Source organism: Nothobranchius furzeri, chromosome 7 (assembly GCF_043380555.1).
Source record: "Nothobranchius furzeri strain GRZ-AD chromosome 7, NfurGRZ-RIMD1, whole genome shotgun sequence".
Lineage (NCBI taxonomy): Eukaryota > Metazoa > Chordata > Actinopteri > Cyprinodontiformes > Nothobranchiidae > Nothobranchius > Nothobranchius furzeri.
This window is the reverse complement of record NC_091747.1, coordinates 63,084,937-63,104,936: the sequence shown is the minus strand read 5'-3', so window position 1 is coordinate 63,104,936 and position 20,000 is coordinate 63,084,937. Positions and strand designations below refer to the sequence as shown.

General features: G+C 44.0%; 2 protein-coding genes across 9 annotated transcripts in view; both read left to right on the top strand.

The window, feature by feature from the left end:
- Positions 1-8,834, top strand: part of map7d2b (MAP7 domain containing 2b) — a 50,970-nt gene extending 42,136 nt beyond the window's left edge. For 3 of the 6 annotated variants that reach the window (XM_070553485.1, XM_070553489.1, XM_070553488.1), the window contains 10 exons: positions 1,648-1,766; positions 1,874-1,947; positions 2,552-2,766; positions 4,015-4,153; positions 4,691-4,871; positions 5,209-5,313; positions 5,564-5,627; positions 6,007-6,148; positions 6,808-7,101; positions 7,190-8,834. In XM_070553485.1, coding sequence (XP_070409586.1) covers positions 1,648-1,766; positions 1,874-1,947; positions 2,552-2,766; positions 4,015-4,153; positions 4,691-4,871; positions 5,209-5,313; positions 5,564-5,627; positions 6,007-6,148; positions 6,808-7,099 — 1,331 coding nt within the window. In that variant the 3' untranslated portion in view covers positions 7,100-7,101; positions 7,190-8,834. The remainder of the gene's footprint in view (positions 1-1,647; positions 1,767-1,873; positions 1,948-2,551; positions 2,767-4,014; positions 4,154-4,690; positions 4,872-5,208; positions 5,314-5,563; positions 5,628-6,006; positions 6,149-6,807; positions 7,102-7,189) is intronic. The other 3 variants (XM_070553490.1, XM_070553487.1, XM_070553486.1) reach the window with 2 other exon arrangements.
- Positions 8,835-13,727: 4,893 nt separating this feature from the next.
- The window catches only part of zgc:112982 (BCLAF1 and THRAP3 family member 3), a 13,201-nt gene continuing 6,928 nt past the window's right edge, over positions 13,728-20,000 (top strand). The window contains exons 1-4 of one of the 3 annotated variants that reach the window (XM_015955551.3): positions 13,728-13,854; positions 14,812-14,856; positions 14,985-15,578; positions 15,933-16,664. In XM_015955551.3, the coding sequence (XP_015811037.3) occupies positions 14,822-14,856; positions 14,985-15,578; positions 15,933-16,664 (1,361 nt within the window). In that variant the 5' untranslated portion in view covers positions 13,728-13,854; positions 14,812-14,821. Of the gene's footprint in view, positions 13,965-14,534; positions 14,726-14,811; positions 14,857-14,984; positions 15,579-15,932; positions 16,665-20,000 lie in introns of those variants that run through there. The other 2 variants (XM_015955549.3, XM_070553481.1) reach the window with 2 other exon arrangements.

Genomic DNA, 20,000 nt, shown 5'->3' with positions numbered 1-20,000 from the left:
ACAAGCTAACCTGAAGCTAACCCAAAGCTAACGCGGAGGTGGGAGCTAAGCTAATGGAGGTAGCAACCTAGCTACAACCGGAGTTAACTGTGCACAACACCAGAGCTTCTGAGTCAGAGATACGCCGGGCTGACCGCTGGGTAAAACCGGGTGGAACATAGAGGTCTCCGAGAGCTCCACAAGCCGGCAGCCACACAGCAGACAAGCGCCGCTGCGATCTGAGATGCGCAGAGCTGCCGCTGGGGGGAGGGGACCATACCGATAGTGGGAACCCAGCTCCACCAACATGTTATATTTCAACCCATTTTCTAAAGTGCAGCATTATGTTAAATGCACTGGGTTTTACCCTATTACATTTAAATGTCATGGTTAAACAGTACATGTTAAAATCTAAGCTCAGCTCGGCAGTGACCTAAAATACATAAATATAATTTTACTTACCGAAAAAAATGGAGTGGAGACTCCTTGGACGCTCTATTAGTGCAATTAATGCCACAGCAAGTCATTTTGTCCAACAATTGCACAATAATATCCAAAAAAGAATACACACACACACTCAAAATCCCGGAGCAGTTTCCAAGCCAGACCGAGGCTCTACTGAGGCCTTTCCACGGAGCTAGCTCTGTGGTCACGTGGGTCTGATGCTCATTAATTATACAGAATTTTAGGCTTTTAATACACTTAAACAGAAGAGTGAGAAAAACATTCACCCCCCTCAGAGTTGTCATGAGTGTAAACTAGATCATTTAAACCTAAAACATGTTCTGGTACCAGGCTGTAAACATGTTTATTTCTGCTGTGAAATTGGTATTTTTAACATGGGAGTCAATGAGGATTTGCTCGCTTCTGACACCAGCCCCTAGTGGATGAGGGTGGAACTGCAATTTTTGGTACTTCCGGGTTGGGACCAATTTTAGAGCCGCATTGTGGGGGCTTGGTTATCTCTGATGTTTTCATTAATAAAGAGTTTAAAACAGAACTAAAGTAGTAGTTCGGTTTTAAATAGAAAATCTTAGATCTGCTTTTATTTGCAGCTTTTTGCTCAAATAATGTTCACGTTCATTTTTCTAGCTGTGATCGTGTGAAATGGCAACAGCATTATAACGCAGTATTATTTACTGGATACCAAACAGGCATAAAAGCATTGTGACTGCATGAATCTACTGAAGAAACAACACAGCTGCCTGATTAACGAATGAGCACCAGAGAATGTAAACGTGTGAAGTCATGAGTGATTTAACAGAAGGACTTGTTTGTTTTTATTTAGTTTTATTTTAGCAAAACCAAAATAAGGTTAAAAACGGATCATAAAACTAAAGTGGTAGTACGGGTCAGCCACTCATGGGACTAATATTCACCTGTACAGGTAACAACAAAACCCTATTTGGGTTCAATCTCATCGTTCAGAAATCGTGTTTAATTTTGGATCTGTGAATGCATCGTGTCTTAGTGGTTTTTCCAGTTCCAGAACACACCTACGCTACGTGCTAATTCATGCTAGCAGTAACGGGTCCTCCATTTGGATGTTTTACCACCAGAATCCTTATTTTCACATTTATTGATAACATAGTTTAAATGTTTTGAAAATAACTATTTTTTGCATTTTTTTGTTATTTAATTTAATTATTTTTGTCTGTGACCCATCAGTGTCATGTGTGTCCCATCAAACAGCTTCCCCCAACAACAACAGGTTGTTCAGGAGTTCCTCCAACCGCAGAAGCGTGGCTGGATTTCCTGAGGAGACGTCCAGAGCTAAAACACCCACGGTGAGCTCTGCTGATGCACGCAGACTCGTCTTTATTCTGTTTCTGACCCGAAGCTCCTGGCCCAGTTTGAGGTGAGATGTTTCTCATTTAAATGTCATGTGACACAGGGGGAGGTACCTAACACACCTGTGCGGAGCGCCTCCTTCAAATGCAACAGTAAAGGTCACGCCACGCCCAAAAGGTATGCTCACAAACACACACACACACACACACACATATATACATGCATGCACACACACACACACACACACACACACATATATATATTCATGCATGCACACACACACACACACACACACACACATATATATTCATGCATGCACACACACACACACACACACACACACATATACATGCATGCACACACACACACACACACACACACATATATTCATGCACACACACACACACACACACACACACACACACACTCACACACACACACACACACCAACATATATATTCATGCATGCACGCACACACACACACACACACACACACATATATATACATGCATGCACACACACACACACACACACACACACATGTATATATGCACACACACATGCACACACACACATGTATATATGCGCACACACACACACATGTATATATGCGCACACACACGCATGCACTCACACACAGATATACATGCATGCACACACACACACCCCATACATGCATGCACACACACACACACACATGTATATATGCACACACACATGCACACACACACATGTATATATGCGCACGCACACCAGGTGACTTTGGGTTTATTTTTCCAGAATGAGGTCCAACAGGAACCGAGCTCAGTCTCCCTGCTCCCCTGGACAGTACCCCCCCTCTCCGATCCGACAGAGAGCCACCACCCCCGGCACCCCCGATGACAGGGGTCACCTTGAGTTCAAAGGTCACAGCACCCTGGAGAGGAAATCTACCAAATCTGAGACGTCGGACAGCAAGAAGATCCCTAAATCCACCAGCAAGGAACTCAACGCAGGTGAGCAACCCGACGGGACCAGATGGACTCACTTCTGTTAAAGTCTAAAAAAAAATAATTAAAATAAATTAATCCAAGTTTGGACTAAAAACAAACATCGTTTTAAAGGTGTGGTTCACTGAAATACCATGTTTTAATGATTATTTCTGATTCTAACGGGTCACTCTGAGTGTTTCATGCAGGCTGAACATGAAAATAGTCTCCTACACCTACCTCCTGCAGTAGCTTCTGATAGAAAACAGACGGTGAAACTCTAGGATTAGAAAAGCCTGACAGATCTACGTCACACTGTCACGAACATTCATGGATTCACGACGGGGAAGGCTGTTGTTGGTTTAACGTCCAGGAAACAGCAGAGAACATCTTAGCTAGTAGAAGCTAACTGCTAGCATTAGCAACTCCACCAGACAGCAGAACTCCTCCAGGCTTGTGTTATTGGTGGAGATAAAGCGTCAACGTAGCAGAGCAAACAGTCAGTGGTAGAGTCATGTTGCTGTTAGCCAATCTGAGGAGAGATGTCCAGATATCAGGAAGTAAGACTGCAGATCCTGTCGTCTGATGCTCAGCTGTGATGTGGCTCACTTCTAGTTCCTGAAAATGATGCACCAGAGCTTTGTTTCCCCAGAGTACGATTTACAAGGTGTTTATTCCTACAGGAGACCACAGCAGATGTATTAAAGTATGAGTGAAGGACCTCTTAAAGTAGAAGAAAAACAAAATTATCTTCTCTTTTGTGAAGTAAAACAGTAAAACATCTCATTTTATTAGGATTTTTATATTTCATTATTCTAATTGGTTATAAGTAATAATAATGAAAATTCAGTTCAGTGACTCGAACTGGCAAATTTCTACTTTACAGATTCAGATTCATAGAATAAAAATCTGTTTCGTTTTAACTTTCTCTTTTAAAATCTAATTATTATTATTATTATTATTATTATTATTATTATTATTATTATTATTATTTATGTCAGAAGCAGCGGATCATTTAACCCTACATCCACAGTTTGATTAAAACAAACAAGTCATATGGTCTCAGTTCCTGAATCAGTCGGTGGTGTCGGGATGCTGTTGTTATGGTAACGAGCGGAGGAGGCTGAAGTAAAGAGAAAAATCACATCTGATAAAGAAAAATAAACAATAATTGTTTTTCTTGTTGGGTAACAATCACACATCAGTCCAGCTGCAGCTTCTCATCGCTGCCAAACATTTTTCACAAATGTTAATTTGTCCTTCATCGCCTCCCAGAGTCTCCGAGCACGCCCACCGGCCGGAGCGTCGGAGGGACCACGGATGCTGAGGAGGCGTCCCGGCTGCTGGCAGAGCGACGCCGTTTGGCTCGAGTCCAGAAGGAGCAGGAGGAGAAACAACGGCAGGAGGAGAAGAGGTCGGCGTTCCCATGGAAGCTGTTATTACTCCTGTTTTTTCACTGGTTAACAAATAAAATACAAAACTTCAAAGTTACAGGATTCAAAATTAGATCACATCTCGGATCTTTGCTCTGAAATTTCTAGAAACACAAAGTAAAAACAAACTCCAGCCAATTTTATTATGATGATCATGTTTTTATCCACGTCTGCAGGTTAAGAGCTCGCTACTGTTATTAGGAGTTCGTTTAAATTGATGTTAATTTACTGGAAATGTGTTGAAAACTGGATTTAAGGAGGAATTCAGACTAAATGTTTCCGTTTAACAGATTAACTCCAGTTTATTCATTTTTTAAATATGTTTATTTGGCTTTGTAGACAATAAATAGTCAACATTAACTATTAAACTGTGAAGGGTTTTTGTTAAATGTGCATCATTAAGATCTGTAGCATCAAAAACAAACGACTGACCTTAGAGCTGGATTCAAGCTCCTAACAGCTGATCCAGGGTCAGTCGGGGTCAGGACCGTCTGTGAAGGTCAGCCTGTTTCCTTCAGGATGAGGATCGAGGAGGAGCAGAGGGAGCAGCAGGAGGCCAAGGAGCGCTTGGAGAGAGCGGCCCAACAGGCAGAGGAGGAGAGGGTGAGGAGGGAGGAGGAGAGGAGGAGCAGAGAAGAGGAGGAGCGACGACAGAAGGAGCAGAGGTGGAGGGACATGCAGGAGCAGCTGGACAAGGAGGTCAGACGCTTACCGCATCGCCTACGATGTAAAACAGGAAGTTTGTTGTGATTCTGACACAAAAACACCTGATTACATCACCAACTTCAGAGATTAACAAACTACACACTTAAAACAGTAACAGATTAAGATTAAAACAGATTACAGCCTGAGTCAGTCGCTGCTTCATCTTCAGACGTCTCAGGTCTGATGATGTGATGTGACATCATCACTGTGATGCAACCCAGAGCAGTACCACACACACACACACACACACACACACACCCTGGGAGGCGAACAGGAAGTAGCTGGAGACCGGGTCATGATGTGAGACTGGATGTTCCGGTTTGTCTCTCAGAGGGAGGAGGCCGTCCTACGAGCTCAGAGGGAGGCTGAGAAGAAGAGGCAGCAGAGGGAGCAGCTGCACATCCAGGAGGAGCAGGAGAGGCAGCAGAGGAAGAAGGTACCAAAGATCTCCTCAAGGTCCTCCTTCAGAGGCTGTGTTTCATTTTCACACTCAGCACTAAACTGGTGAAACCGTAACTTCGGCCGGATTATTAAAGCTGATCTGAGGAAATTACCTCAAATTAAAGCTTCAAACCACCTAAAAGATCCAGAGATGCTGAAGACCTTCCCTACAGCTGCGCCGCTGGTGCTCCTGAAGTCCAGATGATGTCTACTTCTGTTTCTAACATCCTGAATGTGTTTAACAGAGAATTGAGGAGATTATGAAGAGGACGAGGAAGAGCGAGGTGGAGCCTCCGTCTGCTGCTTCTGGTAAACGTTAAATAATCTCAGATTTAAAAGCTGATTTAACAAACTCTAATCTCTACGATGACTTCATCATCTTATTCTGTTGATCTACTTCCTGCGTCGTTTTATTACCACACACACACACACACACACACACACACACACACACACACACACACACACACCAGTCTGAGGGGCAGTGACTCAGCTGTTAAACAGGCAGGAAAATGTCTCCCCCTGCTGGTCAGAGTGAAGCGACACCATTTAAATCTTCCCTAAAAATCTCCAGTTGCTGTTTTGTGTCTGATGGATTCAACGTGGCAGCCTTATGAAGGAGCACAGGGATTAACAGTGAATAATCTGAAACGTCTAAATAATCTGTGTGTTGGTTGTGTGTTTTTAGTCTCTGGGGTTAAAGTTGATGCTGCTGCCGCCCCGGAGGAGGACGAGACTCCTGCTGAAGCCCCCGTCATCCTGCTGGGGCCTCTGGAGAATAAGAGCTGTGTGGACGAGCTGTCCGACGGGGTCCAATCCATGGACGTCAGGTACACACACACCTGTACCAACCTTTAGCTCATCTGTCCTGAAAGATGTCACCTCTATTTCTCTTAGCTGAGGTTGTTCAGGAAGTTGTCTATAGGATCTAACGGGGAGTTATCCTAAACCCAACCTTTAAACTGGAGTACGTGTAACACTGGTGGTGTGAGAGCTCCCTCTAGGGGTGGTTAGGATACATACCATCCAGGTTACAACAGGGATTAGGATTATGTGTTAATCCTAATTTAGTGTTTGCTGTGGTTAATAATACATGTCCTCGGCTCATATTAGAATAAACAGGTTGGTGGACCCACACGGAGCTGATGACGTGGTTTTGAGGTTTTATTATGTTTGAACAGGAAATGATGTCACTTGTAGCTTTAAAAGGCTAACAGGTAACGTTTTAAATATTTATGATTTTAGCTCATTTTATGACTACTAAATGTTTGTATTTACAACATAATCCTGTCAGCAGCAGCTGCATGAACGAAGCTAACATCAATTATTCACACCTGTGTTTATAATGATTATAGAATCAGCTGCTGCTCAGGAGCTCGTGTCGCCACCAGAGTCCTGAAACTGTTAAATTACGTTTCTGTCATGAAACCTGAAGCAGCTTCCTTAAAACCAACTAAACGTCTCGTTTCTCCGTCGTCGTTCCTGTAAGTTCTCCGTCTGTCTCCATCAGCCCCGTGTCCAGAGACGAGCAGGCCAGCGCCCAGGAGTTCTCACCCGTCACCGAGGGACCCGACGGCTGCCCCCTGGACCACCTGATGGACCTCGACGCGCCGGGACGAGGGCAGCGGCACGGCGCGGAGACACCCCCCTACCCCAAACTGCAGGCTGGCAGCGGGGTCGGGGACCTGAACAAGAACCTGCTGATCCAGGCGTACAGCGCCGCCTCAGAGTCCTCGCAGCTCATCCCCAGCGTCGGCCCGAGCAAGCTGGACCTCCAGTAGAGGTGCAGAGAGGAAAACCTCGGTCCAAGCGTACGTTTGTTCTCTAAGATACCGGCATATGTTTATTTCCTGTCTTCTTTCTCCTTCTAGGGACTTGTCAGAAGCTGGTAGGAAAACAAAAAAGGAACCACAAGAAACAAACGTTCATCTGCAGCAACAGTCATCGTTTTAACCGATCTGAATGAAGAAACCACATCACTGTCTGGCTTTTGGACACATTAGAGGCTCTGCAGATGGACAAGTCACGCATTCATCATAGTCAGCGTGAAGGAGCTGTTTCTGGGGTGGATGAAGCCACCGCCGGGGTGGTTTTAAACATTCTAGAAACACGAGAGGGAATCTACAACCAGATCTGTGCCGATAAACTTCTCCGTAGGTCAGGAGACGATGGAGCCAGGTTTGTCCGTCTGCATCGCCACCAACATCTCTGGAGATTCACCTGCTTTTTAAAAACTCTGTAAATAAAGCTGACCGTTCATCACTGAAACGGGAAGCAGCTCGGCAGCAGATCGTCTGGACGAGATCCGTCTGAATGTGTGTGAGAAGCGTGTAGCGCCTGGACGAGGATTAGCTAGCTGTGGTTGTGTAGTTCTTCTGTGGTTCCTGTGTGTTTGTCCTGACTCTGACGGCCGCTCTCACGTGCTTTCACGTCCTAGCGATGCGGAGCGGCATCCTGTTAGCATGTAGCTCTGATTCCTCTGCTGCTCGTCTCCATGGATGGACGCTCTGGGATCTTCAGCAGGAACGAAGCTGAACTGTATGTATTTAATCTGCAGGTTAAGGATGTATTAGTAGTGATGTGTATTAGTCTGGCACTGACTGCAGTTTATAGCGCGCACCTAAAGTAGTCGTGTTTCACTGCTCTGAAACCGCTTCAGCGACTCGGACCGGAGACAGAGTTCACCTCCTCATGGCTCATCACCTCCGAGGCCTTAGAACCTCCGCACTTCGTCCTGCACCGCCGACAATAAACTCACCTTTTGCTTTTTCTCTTCAGCAGCAGACTGATCAGAGAAAACGTGTAAAAACTTGTCAGAACTTTAAAGGTTCTCAAACTAAAAGTCCTAAATCCAGCCATGGTTCAGAGGACCTGAGATTCAGACTGGTTTTATCCAGTAAACAGGTTAATAAATGCCATTTCCTTCCATGGACGTAATTTTCGGGGGGGGACAGGGGGGACATGTCCCCCCCACTTTTTCCAAAGTCAAGTTTTGACCCCTGCACTTTTTACCATCCAAAAACAATATTACACTATATTTAATTGACACTGGTTGAGCTCTAGGACCAAGTGGAAAACAACCGTTTGTGTTGAAGCCTGTTTCCCATTAGAGCATACTGTAAAGACCCCCCCCCCCCATGTCCCCCCCACTTCTAAAGTGAAAATTACGTCCATGTTTCCTTCCCAGTCCTTTATTTTTATTCGTCACCAGGTGTCTTCTCACAGATGTAAGTGTCTCTGAGACAAGGCTCTGCGGCTCCTCCTCGTTTCCACGCTGATGGATGAAACCGTTTACTAACGTTTCTTTTCCCTTCAGCTCCTCTTTCTCCTCGTTTGCACATCATGTTCTAGATTCTGCTGAAACCAGAGGGTCTCGTTGTATCTGAGGGAAACATAACGGATTGTGTTTATTCTAATATTACTAAACTCTGTGACACTGCAGCTTGGTGGAATATATCATTATAGATGTGGTGCATGGAAACTCGCTGAAATAGAACAATAAACTTCATCAAACCACTTGTGTCGGTGGACTGGATCAGTGACAACTGTTTTAGTTCAGACGTGAAGGGAACTAGCGAAGACATTAAAAACAAGAGATTTATTTATCGTGCGTGCGTGCGTGTGTGTGTGTGTGTGTGCGTGTGTGTGTGTGTGTGTGTGTGTGTGTGTGTGTCGCTGAAACACTGATCTGCTAAAGTGGAGGGATTTTTTTAAATTGATTAAAAAAACAAAGTAGCGCTCAACTTCCTGTTGCAATTTCAAACTTCTAAATAAATGTTAGTGTGAGAGGTGAAGGATTTACATGAGCCCTGATCCAGATGTTCACATGTATGATCACTCATGTAAACATTCACTCATCATAAACTTTTAAAAGGTAGAAAATATGTTTACATTCAGTGGCTGAAGTTCAGAATCTGAATTATTAATTGTCTAATAAGCATCTCCAACATTTGTAAACAAGATAATTGAAATGACATAGGCTACTAAACAAAAACATGCATGGCCCGTGTGATGTTACAGCTGTACTGTGGACAATTCAAGGGGGAGGAGCATGGGGGGGGGGTAGATTTATTTAGAATAAATTAAAAATAAGCCATACAAATGTTTTGTTTTGTAAAGAGTTACATACACTTAATGTGTAAATCTGAAGTAAATAAGCCAACATTTACATTTGAGCTAACAAAAACTTTATACAATATAATTTACTAAAATTAACTCTCATAGTACAATATTAGCAGAATAAATGCAAGACAATAAAAAATGCTCTGTCAACAAACCCCTTTTGTAGCAGGGGAAATATGTGAGGCAAAAAATGTAAAAAATTAAAATTTAATTTATTCACCAAAAAAATATATTTGCGTGGCAACTTTTTACACATTTTATTTGTGAACATTTTCTGGTGTTTCTCCTCGGAACAGCAGTTCAAACTAATAATGGCTTAAAGATGGTTATGTGACTATGTAACTAACCCTAAAATGACTTCTTCTTTTGCTTGTATTTTAATTTGTCACAACTCGCCTTTATTTATAATCCGTTTTAATCAACTTCCTGTTTTAATGAAATGCTTTTATTCTGCAGGGTCTATTTCCAGTTCTAACAGTTAATGCAAGCTAGCTTCAAGAGCAAGTCAACCCCTACAAGAGTCTAACTCCACTCCCACTTCATGTTTGAAAAATGCAACAAATGCTGTTGCCTGGCAGACCGAGAAGGCGGAGCTGCTAACAAATACACACACACACACACACACACAGGCTCACAACAACATTGTGACATCATAATGTACCAGTTTACATCATAGCATACCTCTTAGCCAATAGCAGTGGCAGATTTAAATTAAAATACAGTGCAGAGTTTTTACCTGACAACGGCACAACACTGACAGTTTTAGGCAGAATATTTCAGTTTTAACTAAAATGCACTGAAGTGCCAAATTATTGACTACATGTGTCTGCAGCACAATCAGACACTCGTTTATTTAGTTTATCGGCAAAAAAACGTTTATTTGGGGGGTGACTTGCTCTTTAACTGCGAAACTGCGATAAAACAGCCAAAGCAGCTTTGACGGAGATCTAACATGGATTTTGTTATTAGCAGCCCCCTTTATAGAGGCACAAGCTCTTACTGTAGCATCCCCCCCCCACCCCCACCCCAGAATGAAGGATGACACTTTACTGATGAAGTTTTGGATTTAATGACGATGACCCTCAATTTCACCGTAAGAGCTGGGGATGTGTACAAAAAAAAAACATGTAAATAGATCCACACTCTTACATTAATACAACTGTTATTAACAGTTTACAACATACACCATAAATTACAATTTGCTTAGCTTTATAAGATAAATCAATGCATTTGGATCCAACCATTTTATAACAAAATATTTAAAACATAAGTACATTAAGATAACTTTACCTTGTGCCCCTATCAAGGGGGCTGCTTACAGCAAAATCCATGTTAGCTCTCCTGCTTTGGCCGTTTTATCGCTGTTAAGCTAGCCTGCATTAACTGTTAGAACAGGAAATAGACCCTTCACAATAAAAACATTTCATTCAAACAGGAAGTTGATTAAAACGGATTATAAACATAGGCGTCATTTTAACCGGGGACGCCGGGGACATGTCCCCGGCAAAATTTGTAATTGGCAGCTGTGTCCCCCCCACTTTCAAAAAATGCCTGCTGATGAGGATTTTTGTTTTACCAGCTCAGATCTTATACCAGGGGTCGGCAACCTGTGCCCATCAAAGAGCCATTATTACCCGTTTCCCACGGTAAATAAAACACCGCAGCAGCCGCAGCGTTGTGGGCGGGGCCTACCCTCAGACAGCAGAGAGCTGCTCACAACCAAGTGACAGCAGCCGGTACCGGTCGCTCGCATGGGCGTCGCACCCGTGGGGGATTCAACACCCACACTTTTCCAGCTGTTTTGCTCACCTCCACACCAGTCTGGTTTCTCTATGTCGCACTCACTCTGTTTGCCTCATCTCCTTCTTCACCTCCGCTTCTGACAGCCGATGTCGGGTTTCCAGGAGAGCAGGAGAGGGAGGGACGGAGGAGCTCGACTGAATTCATAATTTTACATCTTGACATTAGCTGTACAAAGTCTGAGTTTGATCAAGTGAAGAACAACAATTTGCAGAGGTTTATAACAGGCGCAGCGCCAGGTTTTCATTTTTGGGTGGGCCACGGTAATTCTGGACGGACCTTAATAAGCAGTGATTTAAGTGAAGCAGGCAGGTCGCGCTAGAAAATGTCGTTTAAAAAGATGTCATAAATGTGTTCCCCCATCCTTTTTATTACTAAAATATGAAGTAAAAACTCACAATTTAATTTTCATTCATTTGTCATTAATATGTAGTCTACACCCGTGCGTTAAGTGGACCATCTTCCAGTAAACGCAAAGCATCCAGCCCACCTCTCCAAATGCGTAAAATGTGCATCAGCCGCTAGTTAGGCGCGCCGCGCACCATCAGCGACGTCAGCCCAGACAAGAGCGGAGCAACTAGAGAAAGAATAGAGGATAATTCTGTCTGGATGTGGATGGAGATTACATTTTACAGCAGCCTGATCATCATTTAAATATGTAAACCATCACCTGGCTTCTAGTCCACGCTATCAGCATTATTTTATCTGGTGTGTGTGTGTGTGTGTGTGTGTGTGTGTGTGTGTGTGTGTGTGTGTGTGTGTGTGTGTGTGTGTGTGTTTTCCACTTCAAACACTGGTCTAACCAACCAGACCAGTGTGTCCAGTAACATATTAATGTTACAATTAAACAGTTTCACTTCATGTAGGCTAGGAACGTTTCACCTGCCGTGGCCCGACCGCTTCTGCTCCACATAAACTTTGTGCGTGATCAAATGTCTCTACAGGTGCTTTCTGAGCTGAAGAGCTATTCTGCCTCAGACTGCGTCATGCGTCTCCATATTAGAGACGGGAAAAAGCGCTGTTCAGCCAAAGTTGAATAATTTCATTAAAAGAACATTTTTCCAAGCTCATCCATGCGCATCAGTGTGCGTCGGGGTAATTCTTTCAAAACAGCCAGCATCCTTGAGTTTATCCGTCAAAATAAAAGTCTAATATAAATATCTGTAACCTGCCATTTAACTGTTTTGCCTTCTTGTGAAGATTGTTGCAAAGAGAAAAAACTAAACTTGATTAACCCCAGAGCCACTCGCACTGCGCTGTACGTCGTGACTGTAAATGAGGGGAAATGATTTAATCGGATCCTTTTCTCTTCAACATGGTTTTACGTAAAGTTTCATTCAGTACAAACTTTAGTTACACCAATCTAACGAGACAGAGCCTGGATTTGTATTCTGAACAGTTTAAACATGTTTAAAACGGAGACATGTGTGACGCGTCTAAAATTCGCACCTGCTCCGCTATTATGGAAATTAAACTAACAAGGTGTATAACATCAAATTATTTTAGGCACAGACAACATCCCCCACACTTTTGAAAATCTTGCAACGCGCCTGGTCGCTCGTGTACGTCAAAGTTATCTTTCATAAGACGATAATCAATAAAACGATTTATATAAAGTGGATCCAGAAGTTGTAGCCCGTCTCTGCCTACAATATTTAGATATTTTTCACCCTGTTGGTGGTTTTACTGAGCAGGTGCCACTTTTGTCATACGTTTCTTTTTAAAACATGTTTAGACTGTTCAGAATACAAATCCAGGCTCTCAGAACCAGAACGCATGCGGGAAGGTTCCTCCCACTGAAGCGAGTGTTTTCCAAACCCTGTCTCTCAGAGACTTGTCACTTAGAAAATGTTCCCTGATTATGAAACTTTGGCTGAATAGTGCTTGTTCCTGTCTCCAATGTGGCGACGCATCCAGGAGCCGTCTGAGGAGAATCCCAGAATCTCACATCCTCTTCAGCTCAGGAAGCGCATTTAATTACGCACAAGCGTGACGCGTCAACCCGGTCTCACAGTGGACCGGGTTGGACCTGTTCAGGTTTACGCAGACAATCTTTACATTTAGAATTAGCATACAGATGTAAAATTAATGCAGTAAAATATAAAGCATTTTATTTAAATATCCATTCATTATTTTACAAGCACAGAGCATCAGATGGATGGAAGAGCCGCATGCGGCCACAGAGCCGCCGACCCCTGAGCTAGCCTACTTTATTGTCCCCAGCAATTTTTAAACCCCACTCAAGTGTATGGTTATTGTCCCCAGCAATTCTGAAAACAAACTGACGCCCTTGATTATAAATAAAGGCAAGTTGTGCCAAATTAAAATACAAGCAAAAGAAGATGTCATTTTAGGGTTAGTTACAGACTATTTTAGTTTTGTTGCTCCATGTTATAAAAATAAAGTCAACCAGAAATAAAGTTACAGTTGAAAATCTCTTTTCACAAAAACGTTTTATTTTGAAAGGTATTTCCCGGAAGCGTGAAACTACTTCCTCTTGCGGCTCTATGACCCCCCAACAGAAGCAAATGCACGAATAACAGCCATTTCCTTCGAGATTGGGCGGATTATGAAGCATTTTGCTAGCTTTGGGTGATAACTGGCACAGGAAGGGGTAAAGTGTCAGTTTGCGAACTGTATTTCTTAAATGTGTAACTATTTGAGTCTTTTGTTATCTTTCATGCAGCGTTAGCCGCGGAAGACTAGCATTAGCCGTGTTCGAAGGTAAGACTGCTGTGAGAGCACTGCTAGCTGCTAACTAGCTTCATGCTAAACACCTCGGATTATTGTTAGGAAAACAATTGGATACATTTTTACAAACACCGCTGAACGTGTTCGGTTACTATCTGTTGGTTTAGCCACGGCTAGCATGCGTGTTTGTTTGTTTGTTCAGGACGTTTGGATTCACTGACGTCAATCAGGGTTGCAGCAACAGTTTACCAGAATCCACGTGTTTAGGTTGTTGTTGTCAGGCCACATTCAAAACAAAAACACGTAATCATGTAGTTTCATATCTTGTTTCTTGCCAACAGTCTATAAAACATTAATAATCCTACAAACATGTCGCACCAGAATCACGTGACACCAAACATTACGTCCTTCACTGTGAACATCACTAAAGAGTGAAAATAGTGTAAGTCTCCTCCATAAAACAAACTGTGATGTAGCGCCTTGTTTAGGAACGAGCTCTCAGTTGAGCCCTAACCCTCGCCACGGTGCAGACAACAGATTATAAAACATCAGATGTTTAAATTTCCTCATCCTGTATCTTGTTGAATTCCACATCCCTCACTGGTTTGATTCTGGGTGAGATTTTTTAGAAGCTCCGCTCTAGATGTTGGTTTGATTTAGTTCTGCCAGCGTTTTCCCACGCTCCTCAGGAATGTGGAAGTCTGGGATTTGGAAGGCAAACCAGCGTCTGATGGTGTTCTACACGATTTTAAAGTAGTGCACACCTTCAAACCACACTCCGCTCTTCTAGTCGGGTCGGTCGTTCACAGATGAGCTTTTTTAAGCTATGGTGTATTTGAAATATTCTCTGATACATCAGCTGGTTTCTTTTTTCCTTTAGGGTTTACAAAATGTCGAGACCAAGGTCCAGATCACCTCGTCATAGGTACTTCCAACCATTCATCTTCATAGTCTTACTGTGTAATAAGAGAACTTGCTTTTCCCTGATTGATGCGACTCGTTTCTTGTTTTACGACCCTTTTCTCCTCTATTTGCTTGATGTTGTTGCTTTAGGAGATTTCCATGGGAAGAACTGGATTTTGATCCTTGTAAAGTTATTGGAGATCTGGATGGTCGTCCACGGGACAGAAGCCGTCGCTTAAGAGAAGGTCCTGAAGAACTCGGGGACTTCTTGGTGGAGAAAATGTTCCTAGAAGACCAGAGAAGATCTCCTTTCTCTGACGAGTCTCGTTTTAGAAGTCAGCGACACTCAGGCCAGGAGTTGTTCCGCCGAGGCTCTTCGCTCCATCGTGACCAAATGCATTTAGAAAACCGAAGGGATGGTGACGGTTCTGGAAACGACAGACGCAGAGAAGACTTTCAAAGGTTTGGAAACAGGGGGGCGTTTCGCCAGTCACCTCAGCCGCTGTTGAGGCTGGGACCGTTGGACCCCCCAAAGGGGGCCGGGATGGGCTGGAGGCCGGAGCAGCGGGGTCGGGGGAGGTTCAGAGACTCCAGTGTGAGGTCAGGTGACCACAGAACAGGAGACGTGGAAAGAGAGAGGAGAGAAGGTTCCTTTAGGGGTAGACAAAGAGAGAAGCCACACCACGAACAAGACCCCCCTTTTAAAAGACCGAGAAGAGAAATGGATGACGTCGGTCGTTCTGGGTAAATCAGTGAAAATGTTTTTCATCACTATCAAGAACGAAGAAGCTTCTCAGCTCTCGTGTTTCCGTAGAGGAAGATTCTTATCATTCGTGTCCAGTTTCACTTTCTACCCAATTAGGATCCTTCTGTTTTATTCTAAAACATTAATGTAACAGAAACTTCCCGACCTTCCTTTAGTCTCCCAGATCTTACAGCTTCCTGCATGAGTCTGAACGTTCCCTAGTCGGTAGAGCTCCTAGTCGTGTTAGTGCGGTCAGAAACGATTCGTTAACCTGGTTCTGCTTTAACAGTAAACAAGTCTGATGCTCAGGTCTTTCTACTGAACCATGTCACCTCCTCTTATGCCATCAACAGGTACGGGAATGAGGAGGACTTTGGGGATCGGGGGTTCTCTGCGAACAGACCGAGAGGTGGGTTTGGAGGACGTTCCCGGGGGAACTTTCCTCGTAGAGACTCTGGGAACTCTGGCTTTGGTACTGAACACGATCGAGGCCTTGACCATCGTCAGGATTTTAGACGTCATGAGTCCGACTTTGAACCACGGAGGAGTCCACGTTCAGTAGGATCTTCACAGGAACGTTTCAGGACATCAGCGGGAAGGTTGGATGGCCGGGAAATCTCACCAGAGCGCCATTTTAGGAATGACTCAATTGAAGCAAACCGTCATGAAACGAGGAGGAGCCCAAACCCCCAGAGATACGAGGGTCAGGGGGGTCAGATGAACAACAGGGGGAGGGGGAGGTACAGCCAAGGTCGAGGAGGAAGGATGGAGCCTCCTAGGAATCAACCCAGATTCCAAGATCTTCCCGATGGTGAGCAGCGTGAAGGTTATCGAGCCTTCAGGGGAGGCTTTGAGGATCCAGTTGAGAAGAAGCCCAACTGGGAAAATGAAGACAGACGTCAGCGGTGGGAAGATGACAGGCCTGGAAGTTTGCAGCAAAGCTCAGCAAGAGTTGATTTGGATCATAAAATTCCCCATCAGAGGGAACGTGATTGGAGCAGTCAGAAATCCAACGATGTGACCATCATCACAGAAGAAACCCTCACCGTCAAAGTGGACATGAGTCGACCTGCAAACCACAGAAGGTAGGGTATGTGACAGGAACAGGTGAGGGGTGAAAGTTCACACTTTCTTTTCTAGACCTGGAGAAAATAAAACGAAGAGGAGAAGCTTTTCCGTGTCCGATGTTTCCGATCCGATGGATTCGGCTGAAGTTTACGGAGATGTTCTCTCGTGGATCAGTAAGAGAACTTATCAGATGAACGTCACACAGGCGGAAGGCTTCAGACGGCCCGAGGAAGGTTCCTTCAGAGGAAAGCATCTTAGAGAATATCCGACCGTTCCATTCATCAACACCGCTGCTGGAAAACTGGTGCTCCAGGAGGAAACGCTGCAGGTGGACCTTCTAACTTCTTCAGATTGATCTTTGGAGCCTTTGAAGTTGGTTTGATCAAGTCTTTGTCGATTCAATTCAAGTTTATTTATAAAGCGCCAAGTCAGGACCAGAGTCGTGTCAAGGACCTTCACACAGTAAACAACACAGGTCAGGTCATTCAGCCAATCAGTAACAAGTTTCCTGCATAAGGAACCCAGCAGGTCGCATCGAGTCACTGACTCGTGTCAGAGTCTTTACAGCAATCCTCATACTAAGCAAGCATTTGGCGACAGTGGAGAGGAAAACTCCCTTTTAACAGAAAGAAACCTCCAGAGAATCCTGGCTCAGCATAAGCAGCCATCCTCCACGACTCACTGGGGATGGAGAAGACAGAACACACACACAAACACACACACACACACACCCTTTGTCTTCGTGAACAGAAGAATTGGACTAAAAGCACTTTTTCATCCATCCACCCCAAAGAGAAGTCTGGGTTGAAACCTACTGATGGATGAGGAATGGTATGAGGTCATGAGCCAACATCCAGAGGAAAGTCCTCCAGATGATGCAATCGTCCTCTGCTCTGGAAGATGGAAAACGACGTAACCGCCTCGTAGGTCCGGATGAGTTCAGCTCTTGTTTTTCCTGATCCAGACGGAAGGGACCAGAGGTCATCTGTCGAGGATTAATAACGACTCAGCTGTTCTACAGCCAGATGTTTATGTGTTTAGCAGACGCTTTTGTCCAAAGCGACTTACAAGTGATAATCGGCATGTTGCCCTTGAGGCTAACAACAACAATAACAACAACAACATTGACATCAGTCATGGATGAGCTCATCACCGACCATCAGTCCGATTCAGCTGGTTTACGTAGCACCAGATCCACAAGTAAATGTTCCCGTTGTTCCTACGTATCGGTGCATGGAGTTCAGGTCATTCAGCCAATCAGTAACAAGTTTCCTATATAAGGAACCCAGCAGGTCACATCGAGTCACTGACTAGTGTCAGAGTCTTTACAGCAATCCTCATACTAAGCAAGCATTTGGTGACAGTGGAGAGGAAAACTCCCTTTTAACAGAAAGAAACCTCCAGAGGAACCTGGCTCAGTATAAGCAGCCATCCTCCACGACTCACTGGGGGGTCTGGAGTTTGAATGATCCAGGAAAACAAGACAGTTCTGCAGCAGAGGAGAATCCTTAGAACTCCAGTCTGAATCTAAAGATCCAAACGGGCCAGAAACCAGGTGAAAGTCGAGTCTTTTTCCAGCTTCTTTTTTCCCTCGATGTTCTGCTGAAGTTTAAGTTTCTACAAAGGAAGGAGGCCCACGGAGAACCCGTAGAAGGACGTTGTCATCTGGAAGAGTTTTGGAATCCTTTTATGGAAGATTCGACTTAATTCCCACAGAAAAACTTCCTCCTTTAGCTGAACTGGACGGTCGTGTTTATTTACATCTTTGAATTTGATTCTCTCTCTGAAACTGGATCAGGAGTTTTATTTACTGGTGTTTAAATCCTGGAAAACCGCTGGAGAGACCAAAGCTCTGTGGAGACGTGACGGCTCCGAGAGCAAGAAGTTATCCGTAACGTGGGAAAATCCCAGATCTGATGAAGAAAAACGGATCGTTTGGATCTTTGCTGGATTCAGCACCAGACCGTAGACCCGACCCAGCTGGAGAAGAAGCTGGACTGATGGTCTGCTCTGGACTCGGCTCGGGAAAAGGTGGAGAGGATGGGATCCAGCGGGGCCGCTGGAGATGGATGAGGTCCTGTTGGGATTTGACCCGACAGCTTTTACCTGAAATGTGCTTCTGATGAATCGTGGAACATCTGGGATGAATCTTCACAGCACATCTAAACAGAGAGGTCAAAGGTCAAACGTAGCTGAATGTAGTTCTACAGATGAATCGAACCTGAGGAGGAAGGAGCGACTGAAGATAAACGAGTCTAACTTCCTGGTTTCAGGATTAAAACTGGAAGCTGTGAACGTTTTCATGGAAGCAGCAAACGGATTTATCCGGATCACCAGTGAGAAGTTGGCCTCTTCGGTGCCTAAATCTGAGACGGAAACAAGAAAACAAACACGGAAAAGCTGTGGAGTTCCAACATGTTCCCCTTTAATAAGAATGAAAGCAAACGTTCCTTAAAAAGAGCCTCAAGGAAACAATCAGGAGGCTTGGAAAAACGTTTAACTCCCGATGAAGATGACAAAGGGAAGTGAATCAGCAGCATGTTTCCTCCTGACGTAAGAATCAAACTCCGCTAAATGGAATTCCTTTAGTGTTGTCGGATTATCTGCTGAAGGAAGACGATGCTCCGGATTCTGGAGCATGAGGATGAAAGGAGAACATCCGTAGGAAGGAGGAGACGTTTGTCTCAGCGATGTTCAGAGATCATCGTAAAACGAGCCGCTGAAAGGCGTCGATGATCCAACTAGAGGAAGTGTGAACTTTCACCCTGACGTGAACTCACCTGTCTGTTAAATACGGGAAACGATAGAAGCTAATTTACCAGATTAATGAAAGGATCATAGAATCTGTAATTCAGTATAAATAAACAGTTTTAGTTGTAAAAGCTGGAGCTTTGTGGGACTCGTCAGAGGTAAGTGTTGGGTAAGGTAAGGTCTTTGTCTTTAATCTGTAAAACATGATTATGGGATTACCGCCAGATTACAGGATTAACGCCTGATTATAGGATTAACACTGGATTACAGGATTAATACCTGATTAAAGGATCAACGCTTGATTACAGGATTAAAACCTGAATACAGGATTAGCACCAGATTACAGGATTAAAACATGAATACAGGATTAACACCGGATTACAGGATTAACACCGGATTACAAGATTAATGCCTGATTATAGGATTAACGCCTGATTACAGGCTTAACACCGGATTACAGGATTAATGCCTGATTATAGGATTAAATCCGGAATACAGGATTAGCACCAGATTATAGGATTAAAACATGAATACAGGAGTAACACTGGATTACAGGATTAAAACCTGATTACAAGATCAACACCTGGTTACAGGATTAACGC